This window comes from Parambassis ranga, chromosome 1 (assembly GCF_900634625.1).
Source record: "Parambassis ranga chromosome 1, fParRan2.1, whole genome shotgun sequence".
NCBI classification, from domain to species: domain Eukaryota; kingdom Metazoa; phylum Chordata; class Actinopteri; family Ambassidae; genus Parambassis; species Parambassis ranga.
In genome coordinates this window covers 19,799,119-19,817,050 of record NC_041022.1, presented here as the reverse complement: position 1 = coordinate 19,817,050, position 17,932 = coordinate 19,799,119, and the positions used below count along the sequence as shown (strand labels likewise).

The following is a 17,932-nucleotide window of genomic DNA, read 5'->3' as shown; positions in this document are numbered from 1 at the left end:
TCCTCACATTTGATACAAACCTTTTATTTTTAAAGGTGGCAACAGGAAGTATCCGTAGGACTCTGAATGGTAACCACACTTTCGTAGTGCTTTAGCCATGTGTTATTAACCTCTATCACTGGTGGAAACACACTATGTTGGATTCAGCTGGAACTATAACATCTGGTATTTACACATTTTTATCTTCGTAACTATTCTCATGCGTTTATTGGACTGTTGAAGTACAAAATGTTGTATTTGTCCATGTGTTAGCTAGCGAGGAGTGTTTCCTGTTTGACTTCTCTCCTGACATGACACACACAACTAAGCAGCAGCTAATCATTTAAAAATACGTTTGGGGTGTACATGTTGAACAAAACACTGCCTTACCTATACTAAAAACTCTTAATTTATTTTATTTGTCAGTGTCAGTCATTATAAACACTGATGCCATTATGTCTCAACAGTGTTCTGACCAATTTACTGACATATCAATTAGATATTGTTGTTTGATATTCAATTCCATTTCCCCAAAGAAGGCGATCGAGTAAAGCAAACATAAGAACAGTGTACATGAACATGCTATTTCAACTCTTGTTTTCCTCCTGATAGTTGCATGAGCTTGAACATGGAGTCATCATCATCATCATCATCATCATCTTCATCATCATCGTCATCAGCAGCAGCAGCAGCAGTACCAGGCAACACAAAGAAAAGAAAAAGCATCAACCACACATCACACAATGTCACCAAAAGACTAAAAATTGAAGAGGAAGGCGATGAAGAGCTGCTGTGTGGACATCCTAAGAGAATCTCTGTGCTGCTCGACCACCTTCAACAAGCAATTACACTGAATGAGCTGACAGAGCTGCTGCATTATGCTGCTCTGGGGAAAGCAGGCAGCATAAAACAACCCAGGTTATAACTTCTATAATAATGTACCATTATCATATGAAGTTTAATCACTGAACTCACTCATACTGTGCACCTCTACTCTATAATGTTGATAAAAGACTTAGCTAAAGTCTTTCTTCTCCTCCTGTCTTTCTATTAGTTGGTGCCGTCTTCACCATCAGAAAAAGATTAAGGGTGTGAATGTTGTGATCGTGGAGGGCCTGACGCAGAGTCACTTTTACAAACACTACCTGGCCCTACAGCACCTGAGGACCAGCTACTCCACTGTATGTAGCCACAAAGAATGTACTCTACTTGTTGATGAAGATTCTCAGTCATCCAGGTCATCATACGTAGAGAAGATTGAAGCAAGGCGTCTGGACTTGTAGAGTTTTCTAGAAGACGTTTCGCTGCTCATCCAAGCAGCTTCATCAGTTCTAACTGTTTGGTGGGGAAACATGGTTTATATGTGGTTACAGACCTATGTGGGTGGGTCTGGGTAAAACTTTAAAAAACTTACAAACAATAGCACTAAATGTTTCCATACTTACCTGTGATGTTCTGGCTGACTGGGCCAGGTGTGTCTAACGACTGGCTAACGACTATGAAACTGCCGGAGGGGGACTGGTTGACAGCCCTTTGTTCTTACTGTGAGTATGTGTAAACTTCCTGGGAATGGATGGAATCACTGCATTGTATGTGGTAGAAAGATGATGTCTGAGGCCACCACCTCTGTTAAGGGAAGGTTTTTCCAGCTTAACATAGATGGCTTCCTTGACTCCTCTTTCATACCACCTTTCCTCCCTGTCTAAAATGTGAACGTTGTTGTCCTCAAAGGAGTGTCCTTTGTCTTTGAGGTGGAGGTGAACAGCTGAGTCTTGTCCTGAGGAGGTGGCTCTCCTGTGCTGAGCCATTCTTCTGTGGAGTGGTTGTTTAGTTTCTCCAATGTACAGATCAGAGCATTCCTCACTGCACTGGACTGCATATATCACATTGCTGTGTTTCTCCCTGGGAATCTTATCCTTCGGGTGAACCAGTCTCTGTCTCAGTGTTGTCATGGGTTTGAAATGGACCGGGATGTCATGGTTGTTGAAGATCCTGCGGAGTTTCTCTGATACTCCTGACACATATGGAATGGAGATGTTCTTTCTCCGTCTGGTGTTGTCCTTCTTCTTGTTGTTGGGGGGTCTTGTTTTTGTGGCTTTGATGAGTGCCCACTTCGGGTAGCCACATGTTTGCAGGGCCTTCCTGATGTGGTGTTGCTCCGCCTGCATCCCTACATCAGAAGCCACAGAGATGGTAAGGACTTGCCTCACACAAGACGGCACACTCAAGGAGAGAACCAACCTAACGCCAGACCACATCTGTGACCTACTGGACCTCTGCCTGACCACCACTTATTTCCAGTACAATGGGAACTTTTACAGACAGAAGCACGGCTGTGCGATGGGATCACCTGTGTCTCCTATTGTGGCCAACCTCTACATGGAAGAAGTGGAGAGAAGAGCCCTGAGTTCCTATCCTGGAACCACCCCCACCCACTGGTTTAGATATGTGGATGACACCTGGGTCAAAATCAAGACCAACGAAGTGGAACGGTTCACAGAACACATCAACGCAGTGGATAACAACATCAAGTTCACTCGCGAGGACACCAAGGACAACAATCTGGCCTTCTTGGACTGCACAGTACATATTGAGGAGGACAGGAGCCTCAATGTGGAAGTGTACAGGAAACCCACACACACGGACCAGTACCTGTTGTTTGATTCACACCACCCACTGGAACACAAACTGGGAGTCATCAGGACCCTGCAGCACAGAGCACAAACTGTACCCACCAGCTCAGAGGGGAAGAAGAAGGAGCAACACCACATCAGGAAGGCCCTGCAAACATGTGGCTACCCGAAGTGGGCACTCATCAAAGCCACAAAAACAAGACCCCCCAACAACAAGAAGAAGGACAACACCAGGCGGAGAAAGAACATCTCCATTCCATATGTGTCAGGAGTATCAGAGAACAACAACGTTCACATTTTAGACAGGGAGGAAAGGTGGTATGAAAGAGGAGTCAAGGAAGCCATCTATGTTAAGCTGGAAAAACCTTCCCTTAACAGAGGTGGTGGCCTCAGACATCATCTTTCTACCACATACAATGCAGTGATTCCATCCATTCCCAGGAAGTTTACACATACTCACAGTAAGAACAAAGGGCTGTCAACCAGTCCCCCTCCGGCAGTTTCATAGTCGTTAGCCAGTTGTTAGACACACCTGGCCCAGTCAGCCAGAACATCACAGGTAAGTATGGAAACATTTAGTGCTATTGTTTGTAAGTTTTTTAAAGTTTTACCCAGACCCACCCACATAGGTCTGTAACCACATATAAACCATGTTTCCCCACCAAACAGTTAGAACTGATGAAGCTGCTTGGATGAGCAGCGAAACGTCTTCTAGAAAACTCTACAAGTCCAGACGCCTTGCTTCAATCTTCTCTACAAATGTACTCTACTGACAGAAATATAATGAGACACATTCTATCAAAGCATCAGCGTTGTGGATTCTTTTATCTCACTTTTACAGAGAGTCACCTTCACTCCATCAGCTGACAACATAGCATCTAAACTCTTCAGCAGTGAAGTTCCTAACCTGGATTGTTTATCTGTACACAAACCAGACAATGAACTGCATAAAAGTAAGCAGAAAACAGAAATGGGTGTCATAATTTTACGTGTTTATTAGTATAATGAAATCTCACCACATTTTTATACTAGTTACATTACATCTCTTAGCAGAGGTTGTTTTGCTCTTGTACTTAATTGTATTTTTTGCATTGTTGTTTACTGCTGCAGCACTGAAAAGTCACCCAGTTATCTCCAAGTTTGGAACACAAAGGAAAGGACTGACGGCATATATTCTCACCCAGGAAGAGATGATCAAGAAACATTACCCTGTCAAAGGTGAGCGGACCCTTTATTTACTGTGAATAAGTAGAAGGGTCTTTTTATCCAGGAGAAAAAAATGCATTAAAAAGAAGCCTCACTGGGGAGATTCAATAAAAAATGCAGCTCTTTGTGTGTCTGACGTGAAAACATTTGCATTTTAAGGCTTTTTACTGCCACTTTGCTCCCAAATGTCTCTCATTCATATGCCATTGTTTTCCTAAACCTTTTCTCAGTGAGTGCTCGCCTGGGGTTCTCTTTGAGAGCTTCAGTTTGGGGTGTGAAAATATCTGACTGTCTGCCACCTTTTGTTTTCCAGGTATCCCCGGCTATGAAGAATATGTGTGTTCAGAAAGTGACTGTGTGACTGACAGTAGCCCTTTATACGGGCTTGACTGTGAAATGGTGAGGATTTTTCACTTCTGCACTTCGGTGTGGCAGTTCTGTTCAAACATTTTTATTTTAGCATGACAATGTGCCAATATAAAACTGGGGGTCATGTTCAGAGGTATTACATTTTCCCTGCATCTTTACTGTTGTGTTTCAGTGTCTGACAGAAAAGGGGTATGAATTGACTCGTGTCTCTGTGGTGGACAGTGATGGAAATTGTGTGCTGGACGAGCTGGTGAAACCTCAGAACCGCATCTTCAACTACCTCACAAAGTACACATATGCAGAAAACCTCTTGTACAGTAATGGTCTTACTGTAACTGGTTATATCTCACAGACATGTACACAGTGGATTTTTACACATATTTACTATGCTATTTCCGATTGCAATGTTCCTTGATGCCTACTGAAAAGGTTCTCTGGAATTACTGCGACAATGCTACAACCAGTCAAAACCACTCTGCGGGATGTCCAAGCCAAGCTCAGGATGCTGTTACCAGGCAACGCAGTCCTGGTGGGCCATTCCATCAACAATGACCTCATGGCTCTGAAAGTAAGTGACTTTGACAAACTGCTCACCCTAATATAGGTCTGTTTGGTGTAACATGGATGCATCATTCGTAGCCTTTATCACATAAAAAGTGAATCCTCATATGAAATACATTGTTCTCTCTGATTTACTGTTCATGCTTCTAGTTTTATTACATTTTCAATATATTCTTGATAGATATTTTATTCTTCAGAGACATTATTCAAACATGGAGTTCCTTATAAAAGTTAAGGTTCTGACCTGTGTTGTGTCTGTGTCCTCCCTGCAGCTCATCCACCCATATGTAATTGACACCGCACTGCTGTACAGGAGAGACTTTGGACAAAAGTTCAAGCTGAAGGTTTTGGCTGATATAGTGCTGAAGTGAGTTCTTGTTTTCTTTCTCTTTTTTTTCTATTGTGTCTCTCACTTGTCTTTCTCCCACCACCGGTAATAATTTCATTTGCCACTTTTGCCTCCCAGGAGACAAATACAAACTGAAGAGAAGAAGGGTCATAATCCTACTGAGGATGCTTTGGCAGCCCTGCAGCTGGCTCAGTACTTTATCAAAACAGGACCTGTTCAGGTAGCACATGACTTTTCAACACACACATACAGGCTAAGACACACATACGCACACGTGGATCATGTAATTTCTTCTGTGTTTGCTCACTGTCAGATTGTAAAGCTTCATCTGGAGGAACTGTGGGGTTACACATTGGAGGAGTCCGCTGACATACCCACAGACACACCTGCGACCACATCTAGTCACAGGTAGCTGTTCATTTCTGTACCTGTTTTCATCCTTAATATCTCAGACTATGTTCACACTAAGCTGGAAAAACTTAACTTTCTTCTGGGCTATTTGTTTCCTGGGTAACAATAATATAATCTCTGCAGGCAGAAAGTCTAATTTGTTTTCATCTGAAGTGTTTTACTCATCGTTCTATGATTAAGCTGCCTTGCAGATTCATTTCAACTACATTAAAAAGGTTTTTATGATGTTTAATAAATATGAAATCTGAAATGAGAAGCTTAATGAAAGCATTAAAATCCTATTAAATTGCTTATGGAAAGATTCAGTTGTGTATGGCGTGAAACTTAACTCTTTGTACGCTCTGCTGGAGCTACATGAATCAGACTCTCCATTCTTCTTGTGCAGGTTTGCAGACGTGCTGCACACACTTGGCCGGTCAGTGGCTTATTTAGGAAAGCGTTCTGACATCACCCTGGATCTGTCCAATCAGAAGTGGCACAGCTCTGACAAAGAGGTGAAAAGTCAGGGATTTGGTGTACTTAACCTGATTAAATGATCACCTGATCCTTAAAAGTATCAGCCTGCGGGTTTACAGGGTAACACATTTGCAATCCCTTATATATTAAGGTCTAAATGTGCCTCTTTTATGATAGATTATCTTATTATGATTGTTACTGTTGAATTTAAAGTGATGGCTTTCTGTTGTCCCCTTTTCTTTGCTTCGTCCTCATCTCTCTCTTTCTGGACGGTGTCCTTTGTTCTTCAGGTGCTGACCTCCTTCAGGAAACAGACCAAGTGTCCTTTCTTCTCTGTCCTCCAGATGTCATCCTTCTCTGATCATCTGAGAACGTGCTCTTCTCATCCAGAGCAGCACTATCAGAGTGTGAGGCGTTTACCGACAAGAATGTCACCTTGCAGCATCATTTGAATGTTCTATTAACTGGGAACATTTTTTTTTCCTGCAGGTTTGTGCACATCTGCGAGATATGTGTGTGGTGTTTGCTGGGCCATTCCCTGCAGGTTTCTCTGAAAGAGAAGTGAGCCAGCTGTTTTGTTGCTCTGGGCAGGTTCGAAAAGTCAAAATGTTGAACACAGGTGTCAGGGTATGTCTCACCTCTATTATAATCCTTTATTTGACTTTTAATGAACTACTTATACCCACATTATAACAATCGTGATGGGTAGACAGAGCTAGAAGCCACAGGAGGAATGTAAATGTTTAATTTTACGGTGTTCTATCTTTGAGATGTGGTGATTATTATTGCTTCATTTCCTATATGACCAGGGTTGTGAAATTGTTCATAGTTATTATTCCTATTTTAATTTCCAGGTCCATGCAGAGGTTGAATTTGAGCTACTGGAAGGAGCACTACTGGCTTTAAAAACTCTGAACGGACTTATCGTGCATGGGCAGGCCATCAAGGTGCAGTAGCTCTCCTCTCCTTTTTTCCTTTGTCTTCGTGTCTTTGTGTTACACAATTCCTTTTACATTGCAGTTATGCCCACATTTCCCACGTTCTAGGTGCAGAGGCCTGTGTATGAGTCGATGCTCGACTTGGATCTGACCCTTGATGCTTTAAGGGCGGACCCTCTCAACGCCAGTCGCCTCTATGCTGTGAAACTGAGCCCCAGTGTGGCTGAAAGCATAGTACTTCCTGGAAAGGTTAATGGACATATTTTAGACGTCGAATGTTTACATGTCACTCCTGTTAAAAAAGCAAACGGGGTGTTACCAGCTGAAATGGACAGTAAAGGCTTGGAGCCGTTTGCCAAATCTAAACTGTCTGAGGAGGCAGTCAGAGAGACATTCAGTAACTTTGGTGCAATGGAGAGAGTCATCTTGTCAGCAAAATCTAAAAAACGTGCAAGACATGCATGCATAGGTAAGTAAAAGGTTATTTATCTCTTTTTGTGCATTCAGTGTTTGCGTACATTTCTAACTTGAGGGTGTTTATTCGACAGAGTTTAAGAGCTCAGAGGGAAAACGTGCTGCTCTCAGTGCAGCTGAGGATTTGTTCAGACAGAACTTCCTCATCTGTCCATCCCTGACGCCACCCCATCTGCCTTCATGGGTTGCCATGACAACACCAGTCAGTGCTGACTTAGAAACACCAGAGGACCAAAAGATGACACACATGCACCACGGTTTTCAGGTAAGACATGGTCAACAATCATACCATGTTTAGGCCTAAATTGCCTACATTTTCTGTATGACTTGTATATTAAATATTTTAATATATACTTTCTACTTTATTTTTTAAATGTTTTTAAAAGTTTTGAAGTGAAGTTTATATATAACACAGTTATGACAATATCAAAACAACAGCAAGATGGAAAAAAAAAGACCACAACAGATACTTCAGTATCTCAGCTGTGACTGTTCTGGCAGCTGCCAGCCTCTGTCGTCACGTCTTACATCTTTTCCAGACAAAAAGTTTCCCAGTGTTTTACTTTGTGTGGCTCGTCAGACTCATCTGTCATGGTTGTTCTGTGTTTTGCTTTTCAAATAAAGCCACTGCATTCCAGAGAAGTAATGTTTGCTTTGACAAATGTGATCAATGTCTTGATTGGAATAGTCTAGTTTGTGTATGTGATTAATCCAAGACAGACTAGAGGACAAACACTCACCTAATTCTTTTGAGTATTTCTATGTGATGAAGACACTGACATGTAACATGTGCAGGATCAAAAATTGGATGTCATGATGAAGAAGCTGGATCGCAGGTTGAGGAAACTCTTCAGATGTCTTCCAGATGGCACCTTGTCTGTGGTCGTGCTGCTTGGACACACCAGGTGACGACTCTTACAGTCCACAATCAGCTCTCTGTTTGAATATTACTGAACATTTCCACCTTATCTTTTTTTTTCTCCAGTGCAAATGCTCACCAACCTGGTTTGTGCCTTATGGAGGTTAAGCAAGGCTCTTGAAGACACCTGCACCAGCCAAATGTTTGCCAGTTTCACAATGTCTAAATCTTTGTCACCATGTGTACTAAATGAGATCCATAATTTATTTGTCACACAGTTTGTTTAACAAACCCTCCATCCTTCCTGCTGATGAAATAATGGGTAAATATACAGACTTACTATGATTTATGTTGTTGCATTTGCCATATGTCTTAAACAAAGTTGCCAACTCAGTATTTAGGACACCAGGTATTCTCCCTACCTGCTTTGTCCCAGCTGCCACACTGCAACAACGAGTGACTGATGCATAAGAGGACTTTGACTACAGACTTTTATAAAGAAGGGTACATGTCCACTGTGATGTCATCAAGCCACCAAGTTCAGCACATTGTGCCACCATCTTGTGTTTTTGGAGCCAGAAGTTACTCAGAGCAAGAAACGAGGATTCAATCTGGCTGATGGATGAATTATTATCCACATCCATACCACTGTAGTGTATTTATATTTCATTACTAAACGAACATCATATTGTGTTGCTGCTTTAGACCAGTGAAATGTTTACCGAGGCCACCATAAGAAAGAACGTAGCTTTACGTTTGCTTTATCTAAAGGCAAGAGATGAAAAGAACTACAAACTCACATGTGCCTTTCCTACCAATATTCCTCACCTGTTCGTGTACAATGATGAAAAACATGGTATTTCATGATGAATCTTACAGAATGTTGCACAATACAAGCCGAGAAGTAATTTCCATTGCATGCATGTAAAGTGATAGACAATGGATTTTAGTTTTGTAATTCAAACTACGTTATTGAAAATCATTTTTATGGATACATTTAAAAAGTGTGCCAGTAAAACTCAGTAAAAATCAGTTTTTCCTTTAAATGCTGATTTTTAGTGTGATTCTGCAAATATTGCATTAAAATGTATCATGTAGGTTTATGGAGCTCAGTTTTGATGATTACACCAGATTACAATGTGCTTGATCCTATAGTTGGACAAAAGGACTAATAAACCCAGAGACCGTAGTTAAAAAAAAGGTTGGGAAACACTGCGTTACAGACCTAGGCTGTGCAAAGACCACCGACTACATTATAGTAGAACAGTCTAAGAACAGAAGATACAGAAACGGATTAGTAAGAAACATTCTTTAATTTTTTCTCCTTTTCAAAGGAAATATTTAAGGATTTTTAAACTTTATCTTATACAAAAACGTATTCGTCTTACCGTTTACACCTTTAGCATTACATACTCTGACATGGTTGCAGGTTGACACACAAAACATTAAACACAAAAAGGTAAAGAAAACAATTCTGTACAAAAAAAAAACAAGCACCTCTGATGAAGGGTCAAACTGCCACCAATAATAAATATCACATTATCATTGATAAGCTTACATATGTCTGATAAAATTGGAGATGTTGACAACATACATTTTTTTTTTTTTTTTAAAACGGGAAAAAATTGACTGCATTAAAATACTAAATAACCCTGGCTTTGTAAACTACAGGACCTGTTGAGTGGCATTTTACCAAACTGAGTCACTGGGATACAAGGACTAAAGAAAATATACATCTCCCTCACATGCACAACTCCCATACAACTCGCAAAAAATATAAGACTGGGTAGAGGTGAATGATTTCAAAGTAGACAGCATGGCTGAGGTGGAAGATTCCAGTCTGAATACATGTGAATAAATGACATGTAGTTTAGGTTTTAAAGATCTAGTGGCGTAATTGTGTGTGTAACAAGAAGAGTTGCCTGCTCTTCTCGTGTAAGATCAAAATATGGCAGCTGTTATGGCTTGTGTTCTCTCCTTCAATAGTCCAGTCAAGTAGCTTGGCTGGTAGCTTTGGATATAGTATCCACAGCTGTTGAGTGAGCGAGTGAATTAAGGGGCCTGCTTCACCGCCTTGAAGAGAGAGAGTGCCCCAAGTGCTGAAGAAGAGACCCTGAGCAGGTGCCCAGAGTACAGGACAGCGGCCTCTCCAGTCCTCACCTCTCGCTACCAGACTTCCGGGACTTCAAACAGCGATGTTGTAGACTCGGCCGCTGTACAAAAGCAGGTAGGGACATATTCAGAAGAAGCAGTAAAGTGAAACTAGTGTGACAGTGTAAAGCTATGAAGGTATAAATACCTGGCATATTTCACCTGATCACCATTTTGTACTAAATTACAGGAAAGCTGGCGATAACCTCAATCCAGTACTATTTCATCTTGTTTACCTGGACAATGCACCTGCCGATTACAGCCTGTGCTGTAGCAAAGCAATAGTTATTCCTGAGGTGTGCCAAGCCCCATCCAAAAACACTGACTAATGAAGAATTTGGACAGATTTCTTGCCAGGTGTTTGTCGAGGTTCTTGTTTACCGATTAGCTACAGGCATGCAGAATAGCCTCTTGTTGTTTTTGACTAAATTTACACAGGCTCTCACTATGCAGTATTTAAAGTATATACACTTATGCAGTTCAACAATACAGGCTGAACATTAACAATTAAAATACTTTATATATATACAGTTTTTAAATAATTAGCCATTTCAGTTTTTAGTGTCAATATGATGATCGTGTTTCATTATCACATGCAAGGGTTAACGCTCATACTGAAAAAACACACCTTCAGACTTCTTTTTCTTGTTCTTTTGACCTTTCCTCCCATGGGCTGCCGGAGCTTGTTGCCATGTGACTGTCCCCTCAGCATCATTGCCTGGAACTGAGCCCTCAGGACTTCTCTCATCAGGGACTGGACTTGACCCAGCTGAATCTGAGGCATCCCTGCAGAACACAGCAACCATTGAAGATGTTCAATCACAGCAAACACAGACAACAGTGGCAGCCTGACTGAACGTGGTGTATTACTTACGTTGTCTTTAACCATCCCTCTGATGTCTTGCTCTCAACAGCGTTTGTCTGCTCACCTGTACCAAGGAAACATACACCCCCGATTAGATCTGCTGTATGATTCACAGAGAGCAGGCAATAAAGTTCAAAATTCAGCATATATAATTAAATACTGTGTTTGATATTTGATGGTAATCAATGGTTAACTGACTTTCATCTTGAACCACAAAAAGTACATGCACTTGTGCTTCTCCAACTGAAATGTCCAGCATAATTTATCCGTGCCATGTCTGTCAGCTTTGAATGAATCTAACCCACCTGTTCTGGAACAGGTGGGCATTAATAAAATATAAAAAACAGATGTTAAACAAATTACCCAGGTTGGCTTAGCTTTACCTTGTCATTGTGATGATTATTAACAATGCCTTCTGCCCTCTCCCTCAGGCACTCTTAACTCTTTCCTAGAGGGAACCTGCTGCATGCTGCCACTGCAGCAACAAGGTATGCACACATGAATTTACACACCATCAGTTTTCATCTTCTTGTTGCCTGTGCCATCTTGGTACGAGTATTGATTCCAGCCGTCTGCCCCTTTGGTTCCCTGGTCCCCTTGTACGGGACTGATGCTGCGTTTTCTCATCCTACACCAGAATAAAAATACATCTGTGTAAACTTATATTCTTAGGAAAACCGAAGAAAGTTTTGTTAAAAAAGCGTGGTATACCTGGGATATCCAAACCCAGCAGTAGTCGTGGTGGAGGTGTAGTGAGACTTCACCCAGCCATCTTCTCCCCAGGTTTTGGCCGTCTGGCTAAGCTTCTCCTTCTCCTGCTGCTTACCCTGGATGTACTCTGCATATGTCTGGATCCTGTAGCTCTCTGCATAGCGGCTGGTGTTCATAGCTGCATATTCAGAAGAGATATTTCCCAATGTTCAACCTTTATCATGCAGCCGCATTGTGCACGTTCGGCTAGGGTGTCAGACTCACCTATTTGTACCTGGTCTGTTTGACTTAAGGATACAAACGCGGATGTGTCGTCTATCCACGAAACCTGGATGTTTCCTGAGTAGACCACAAAAGGAGAGTGCAGGTGATAAACAAGGAGTAGTGCCTATTTGAAGGCAGAAAAAAAACAACAATGACTTACCAAAGGCACTGAAGAGCTGGTAGAGGTCACTAGTCTTCCATTCTTTGGGGAAGGTGACATACAGGACATGGTCTCTTTTGGGCTGCACTGTGTAAACAGAAAAAAAAATAGGCAATATAATTGGAGGTGGGAGTGGCAATGGCAAATTTAGCTCAACTCTCCAATAAATCAAAAGGACTTCTTGGAATATGTAGAATCACTAAAAGCATAAAATTCAATGAGAAATAACTAGGGTTGGGTACCAAATACATTATACTGTTATTAAAAAACACATTGGTAAGTCAAATGTGTGCCTATTTCACTACAGTATTTGTCCTGCAAAATATAAAACTGACCAGGGTAACACATCTAACCTCAGTATAAGAGTGTATTGTGTTTGCTTTCTGAGAGCCAAATCCCCCAGAGCAGCTGCAGCTAATCTTAGCAGCTGCAGCCAACATGGGAAGATTTTAGCACTTAGACAACAAAACTTAAATAAGGAATTGACAACATGATCCAACAGGATGTCAGAAGTATGAGTGCATCCCAAACCTGAGTGCCAGACCAGAATATGTATCAGATTACTAGTATAAGCTTCGAACAGCTTTTGTATAGACCATTTTTTTTCCACAGATTTTATTATACAACTGACTGCTTTTGCCAAAAACTCAGCACTTAAGATAAACCTCCATGAAACCTGGGAATCTAACAAGCAGAACCTGCGCCAACTGGATGTTAGAGGCAGCCATCTTATGTTCAGGTTTGTTTACTCACAGTCTGGTCCTGTGATGTTGAGGTAGGGTATGTCTATAATCCTCATCAGGAAAAGCCTAGAGAACAGAAGGTGTAGGCATTTCTTCTACAGACCATTAGCAATAGATCAAAAAAGGAGAAAATTAGGAGCATTGCTTACTTGTTGAAGAATGGCTCAATCAGTTTTGAACGGGCTGAGATGTAAGCTTTGGGTGGAGTCAAGAAAGAACCTGCAAAGGAAATGCCAATCAGACCAAGATAAGGCGTCATGTATAGACACGTTTCTTCATTTGTAAATAAGACCGATGACTGCATGTTACCCAGGTAGTTGGCCATAGAAATGAAACACAAGCCAGTGATGTAGGCATCATAGCCTGCCTCATGGAGCTGCTCCTGTGCTGTGTCATAACTGGGGAACCCTTCAGCAGTTTCTGATGGAGAAGAACAAGTCTAAGCAGGATTTTGTAGTGATTTTCTATATCAGATAAACACTTGTGTCTTTACTCACCGACTTGTGGTGACTTAAAGGGACTCTCCTTCAGCTGTTTCTCCAGCTCTGCCAGAGAAGTATTAGTAATCATCTCCTGGAATACAAACAACATCAAGTTGCACCGTCATGCCAGCATCATACCTTATTACATAAAAGACTTAATAAAACCTGCTTAAGATTATAATCAGCTTGGCTGGTCAAAGATGTTGATGCAAGATAAATTTGAGAAGTCGCTCTCAATGTGAAGGATACAGGATGATGAAGACGTATAAACCAAATAAAGGTTGATGTGTCTGACCATGAAATCATGGTTTTTAACACCAGCTATTACAGTCAAGTACACATTTTACCTTAAATGGTTGAGTGGAAGCCATCAACTTTGTATCTAGGAGCCTGCAAGTAAGTAAATATATAGAGCATCAAAAAATGAATTCATTTACTGTGAAGACATGGAATCACAATTAGGAAAAATAAAATACCTTGGAAAGACACACATCGTCACCTCTTTAAAGTCTTGAAGATCCTGGAGAAAAGCAGATTTCCATAAATAATGCATGGATCAGATGATTTAGCGTCAAACTCACGTTTTAAGTAGGCAAAAAAGGGTTGAATTTAACTGTCAAAGTGTATTGCATTTTTAAAATATTCATATCTTACCTCTGGCAGAGGGCAGTAGAACTGGTGGATAGTGTGCATCACATCCAAGAGCATGTTGTGGCCAACAACAAGTTTACCCTGTGTGCCAGATGGAAAAGATTAAATGGGTACACACTCCCCTAAAAAAATCTTAGTAAAATGTCACTTAGGAGAAGCAGTACTTTAAGAGACATGACAAAGTGACAAAAAAAATGACTCACCGATTTAGACATGGCATGGATGACCCTGGAGAAGCCCACAGCGTCATTTAGCTCCTCCTGTTGGGCAAAGAAACTAAAGCATTAGATGTCAGAACAATAACTTACATATTCTGGTAAATATTTGTTAAAGTGAATCTACCAAACTCTACCATTTTAAGCATTGCAATTTAATCTTAAACCCAGTCTCACCTGCTCCTTCTCCAGTTTCTGCTGTTCCCTCCTCTTCCTCTCCTCATCATCAACTTTACTGACCTGGATGTATCTCTCCTTCTGCTCAGAAACAGAAGTCACATCCATAATTCTACAAAAACAAAACGGGTGGTTTGAACCAAGGAGGTTCAAATGAAACACAGTCTTACCTTTTCTGTTTCCATGGTTTCCACATGAAGACCCTTGGGAAACCTGTGAGAACAATATAAATGTTAATGTTTAACTAATCAACAATGGTGAAAACATCATAAATTAAGTGACACTTACTTCCAGTTCAATGTCTGGTAAATCAGCTTCCTCTGAAACCTGATAAAGACAAATAAAAACAAAAGATGGGCATGGTAAACACAAAGTAAGGGTAGATGTGGTCTTCTGAGAGGCAAGTTAAATTACCCAGTGCATGGCTCCAAGTCCAAAGTCTTCTCATCGTTACTGAAGAGAGACTCAACCTTCTCTCTGTAGGGGGAACAGAAATCATCATTATCTTGCTGAGACTAACCAGTGGAGCAGCCATCTTTAACTTCTGTCTTTCTTCATACACATTCGTACCACACACAATGCTTTAGTACTGTGCACACAACAGAAATGTTTTCCACGTGCATCACTTACACTACTTTGTTGATAAAGTCTTTATGTTCCTCAGGTACATGTGAAGGGCCTTTGGAGGACGATGGAGAGATGTATGATGGTGTTCCAACACCATTAGCATGTTGATTCCTCCTCTCCTCAGTCTGCTCCCTCAGCTGAGCTTCCTCCTCCTGATTTAAGTATGGAATCCCTTTGAAGTCAATAACATTATGTCAATAAACTGTTGCTGAAAGGAAGTTTAAGGCAGAAGCAATTCACTTCTAACAGTAAATATAGAAAAATATGCAGCAATAATCAAAACATTTTATTCTTCATGTGTAAAGGCCTATACTCACCATCACAAAACACCTTGTTGAAGTCAAACCCTTGACTGGCCAGAAAGTCAATACTGGAACTCTGAAAGGACAAAGGTGTATCAGAAATTTCACAGCTATGCATTTTACCTTCTAAATCACTATGCAGTTTCAAAGTCACTTATATATATACAAAGAAGCAATTTAACAAACCAGACGAATCATTTACCTGACAGATGAACTTTATGTCAGGGGATGTCCTGTTGAACGGTTTTGGGAATATATAGAAGTTGAAGGGCTTTATGATGTACCTGCAGAACATAAAGAGAGAAGGTCTAACCCTGCTCAAGTTCCTGGGAGTAAATCAAAATAACCTGAATAAAACCACACGAATGTATGTGTAGTGGTGTACTACCTACAGAAACGTACATCATTACAGAACACACCTGACTAAATGACAGCTCAAAGTTATATTTTTTAATAACCAGAGCAGCAAGATGGTCCTAAAGCTGAACCCTCCGATGTTAAACAATATGTAGTTTGATGTTGCGGTAAGCACACAGACCGATTGTAGGCCTAATTACAATCCAGCCTTGTTCAAGTCCAAAGATGGTACCAGTAGTACTTGTTATTTTGATGTGATAACATCCAATTGATGAATGCTATGTCCAAAGGTAAATTTATATCTGTACTAATAAAGCAGATCTCACTCACTTTGACTTGGTCTGGTCGTACTTGAAGGTACATAATCCAAACTGGAACAAGAGAAAGTCCATGGAATGCTGTTGGACAGAAAAAGAGTTAAATGATACACAGGGTGTGATGAAAGTGTTGCAGGTCTGTGGAACAACTGGTGTAGAAAATGTGCAACACTAATACAAGATCCTCATTGTTGTACATTTACCTTTTTAAGCTTTGTGTACCGCTCCTCCGGTGTGTCCAGCCCGTTAGTTAGTGCACTGACATTAGGACCGTCGCTTATCCCTTCAAACACAAAACACATGTCAATTCGCGAACACATAGCTCGCTATTTTTTTTTTATCTCTGCTAAAACTCTGCTACCTGAAAACTCTCCATCGATGGCCAGGAAGTCAGCCTCCTCTATCGCACTGTACACTGTGTGTAAACATTCTTTATAATCTGGAAAAAAAACAAAAAATGTGCATTACCATCAGCATGTTAGCGCAATGAGGGAAGCGAGCTAGCAGTGAAACACCTATACAATGCTGCTACCTAGCAAGCTAGCTAACTAGCTAGCGGCACAAACACCGAAGAAGGTTCATTTCTGGTGTCCATTTAAAATACATACATGTCTCTACTCTGTTGTGCGATACGGTGGTGCATAAAGCGTGGTAAAAATCCAGTGTGCAAAAGTTGTCTGGCTACTTACTTTTGCGTGTTACCTCCATCCCTTCACAATGACTGAACCCGGCTGACAGCTAACACTCGCTAGCCTTCGTCAATTGGCTTTTAACCGCTTGACAAACACTTCCGGCGCCGCTGCAGCTACACGAATCACCGCTGTGCACTCCACTGTGTCCTGTTTCACCTGCACCTGAAAAAAACAGAAAAACTCAATAAATACATTTTATTAAGCAGATAATTTATAGAGAAAACAACATTTTATTATTTATTATTTTATTATTTTTTTTCTCGTCACAAACATAAACGCAGCACTGTATGTAAAGCCAGAGAATTTGGTACATCATTCGCGCCACTCGGTGCTTGGGCCCTAATTAGCAATTTGTAATTAATTATGCTAACGCTGGACATAGCGTTCATAACGTTAGCCAGCGACGTAGATGATGTTTCAATTTATAAACACTGAAAATGGTGCTAATGTCAAGTTAGTGTTACCTAGCGTTAGCGTTAACTTGCCTGAAATAAAGTGCTCACTGCACAGTCTGGAGTGTTCCGTTGGAGTCCAGTGATCCTCCTGATGGCAGCAATCTATTTCTGGCGAGGCTCAGGGTTTTTGGGGATATTATAAAAGGTTAAACCATTTCTTTGTGATTTGTTATTGTCACAGCCCACAGCGCAGCAGATACACGGCATGTTGGAATCTGGTCCTAATGATGGCGGCGCGACCACAGTGTGACGTCACATGATACCCACGAAGACACGTCATGTGACACATCACACTTCTTCGATCTCCTCACTATGCTGTTATGATGTCATTATGATGTCAGAAAGACGTTATGATGTCATAGATCGTTAGTTTCTCAATTCTTGTTGGATGCATCTTGTGTACAGACAGTGCCACAATGTCTTGCCATAATAAAAAGAAGTCAAGCGGGAATGAAAAACGGCCCACGGTGCAAAATGAAGAAGACAAAAAGGAATTACAGAAACAGCTAAAAGATCTAAAAGAAAAGC

At 41.0% G+C, this 17,932-nt stretch overlaps 2 protein-coding genes across 2 annotated transcripts; one reads left to right on the top strand and one right to left on the bottom strand.

The window, feature by feature from the left end:
* Window positions 1-52: 52 nt before the first annotated feature.
* Window positions 53-9,131, top strand: rexo5 (RNA exonuclease 5). The gene is made up of 19 exons (XM_028407383.1): window positions 53-165; window positions 592-897; window positions 1,034-1,160; window positions 3,454-3,565; window positions 3,723-3,830; window positions 4,132-4,217; window positions 4,360-4,475; window positions 4,617-4,755; window positions 5,021-5,115; window positions 5,215-5,317; window positions 5,411-5,505; window positions 5,894-6,002; window positions 6,255-6,371; window positions 6,454-6,591; window positions 6,819-6,911; window positions 7,011-7,371; window positions 7,451-7,641; window positions 8,172-8,281; window positions 8,362-9,131. The coding sequence occupies exons 2-19, from the start codon at window positions 596-598 to the stop codon at window positions 8,414-8,416; spliced, it is 2,457 nt and encodes an 818-aa protein (XP_028263184.1). The 5' UTR covers window positions 53-165; window positions 592-595; the 3' UTR covers window positions 8,417-9,131.
* Window positions 9,132-9,645: 514 nt separating this feature from the next.
* parn (poly(A)-specific ribonuclease (deadenylation nuclease)) lies at window positions 9,646-17,067 on the bottom strand. Its single transcript, XM_028414888.1, has 26 exons — window positions 16,947-17,067; window positions 16,619-16,696; window positions 16,461-16,540; window positions 16,271-16,338; window positions 15,786-15,867; window positions 15,599-15,659; window positions 15,285-15,453; window positions 15,069-15,131; window positions 14,943-14,981; window positions 14,825-14,867; window positions 14,655-14,735; window positions 14,466-14,522; window positions 14,266-14,343; window positions 14,088-14,131; window positions 13,959-14,001; window positions 13,627-13,702; window positions 13,439-13,549; window positions 13,279-13,348; window positions 13,140-13,195; window positions 12,387-12,473; window positions 12,227-12,301; window positions 11,963-12,140; window positions 11,764-11,879; window positions 11,261-11,315; window positions 11,015-11,172; window positions 9,646-10,448 (listed from the first exon to the last, which is right to left on the bottom strand). Exons 1-26 carry the CDS (start codon window positions 16,963-16,965, stop codon window positions 10,402-10,404), a joined length of 2,034 nt encoding a protein of 677 aa, XP_028270689.1. The 5' UTR covers window positions 16,966-17,067; the 3' UTR covers window positions 9,646-10,401.
* Window positions 17,068-17,932: the final 865 nt, after the last annotated feature.

Bases quoted from the DNA above. Each gene is read 5' to 3' on its own strand.
- rexo5 (XM_028407383.1), top strand. From the start codon at position 596: ATGAGCTTGAACATGGAGTCATCATCATCATCATCATCATCATCTTCA. The intron at 4,218-4,359 runs GTGAGGATTTTT...GTTGTGTTTCAG, and splicing joins ACGGGCTTGACTGTGAAATG to TGTCTGACAGAAAAGGGGTA. The intron at 4,756-5,020 runs GTAAGTGACTTT...TCCTCCCTGCAG, and splicing joins ATGACCTCATGGCTCTGAAA to CTCATCCACCCATATGTAAT.
- parn (XM_028414888.1), bottom strand. The intron at 16,339-16,460 runs GTAAATGTACAA...TCTGTCCAACAG, and splicing joins GGTACACAAAGCTTAAAAAG to CATTCCATGGACTTTCTCTT. The intron at 12,141-12,226 runs GTGAGTCTGACA...CTGAATATGCAG, and splicing joins AACAGACCAGGTACAAATAG to CTATGAACACCAGCCGCTAT.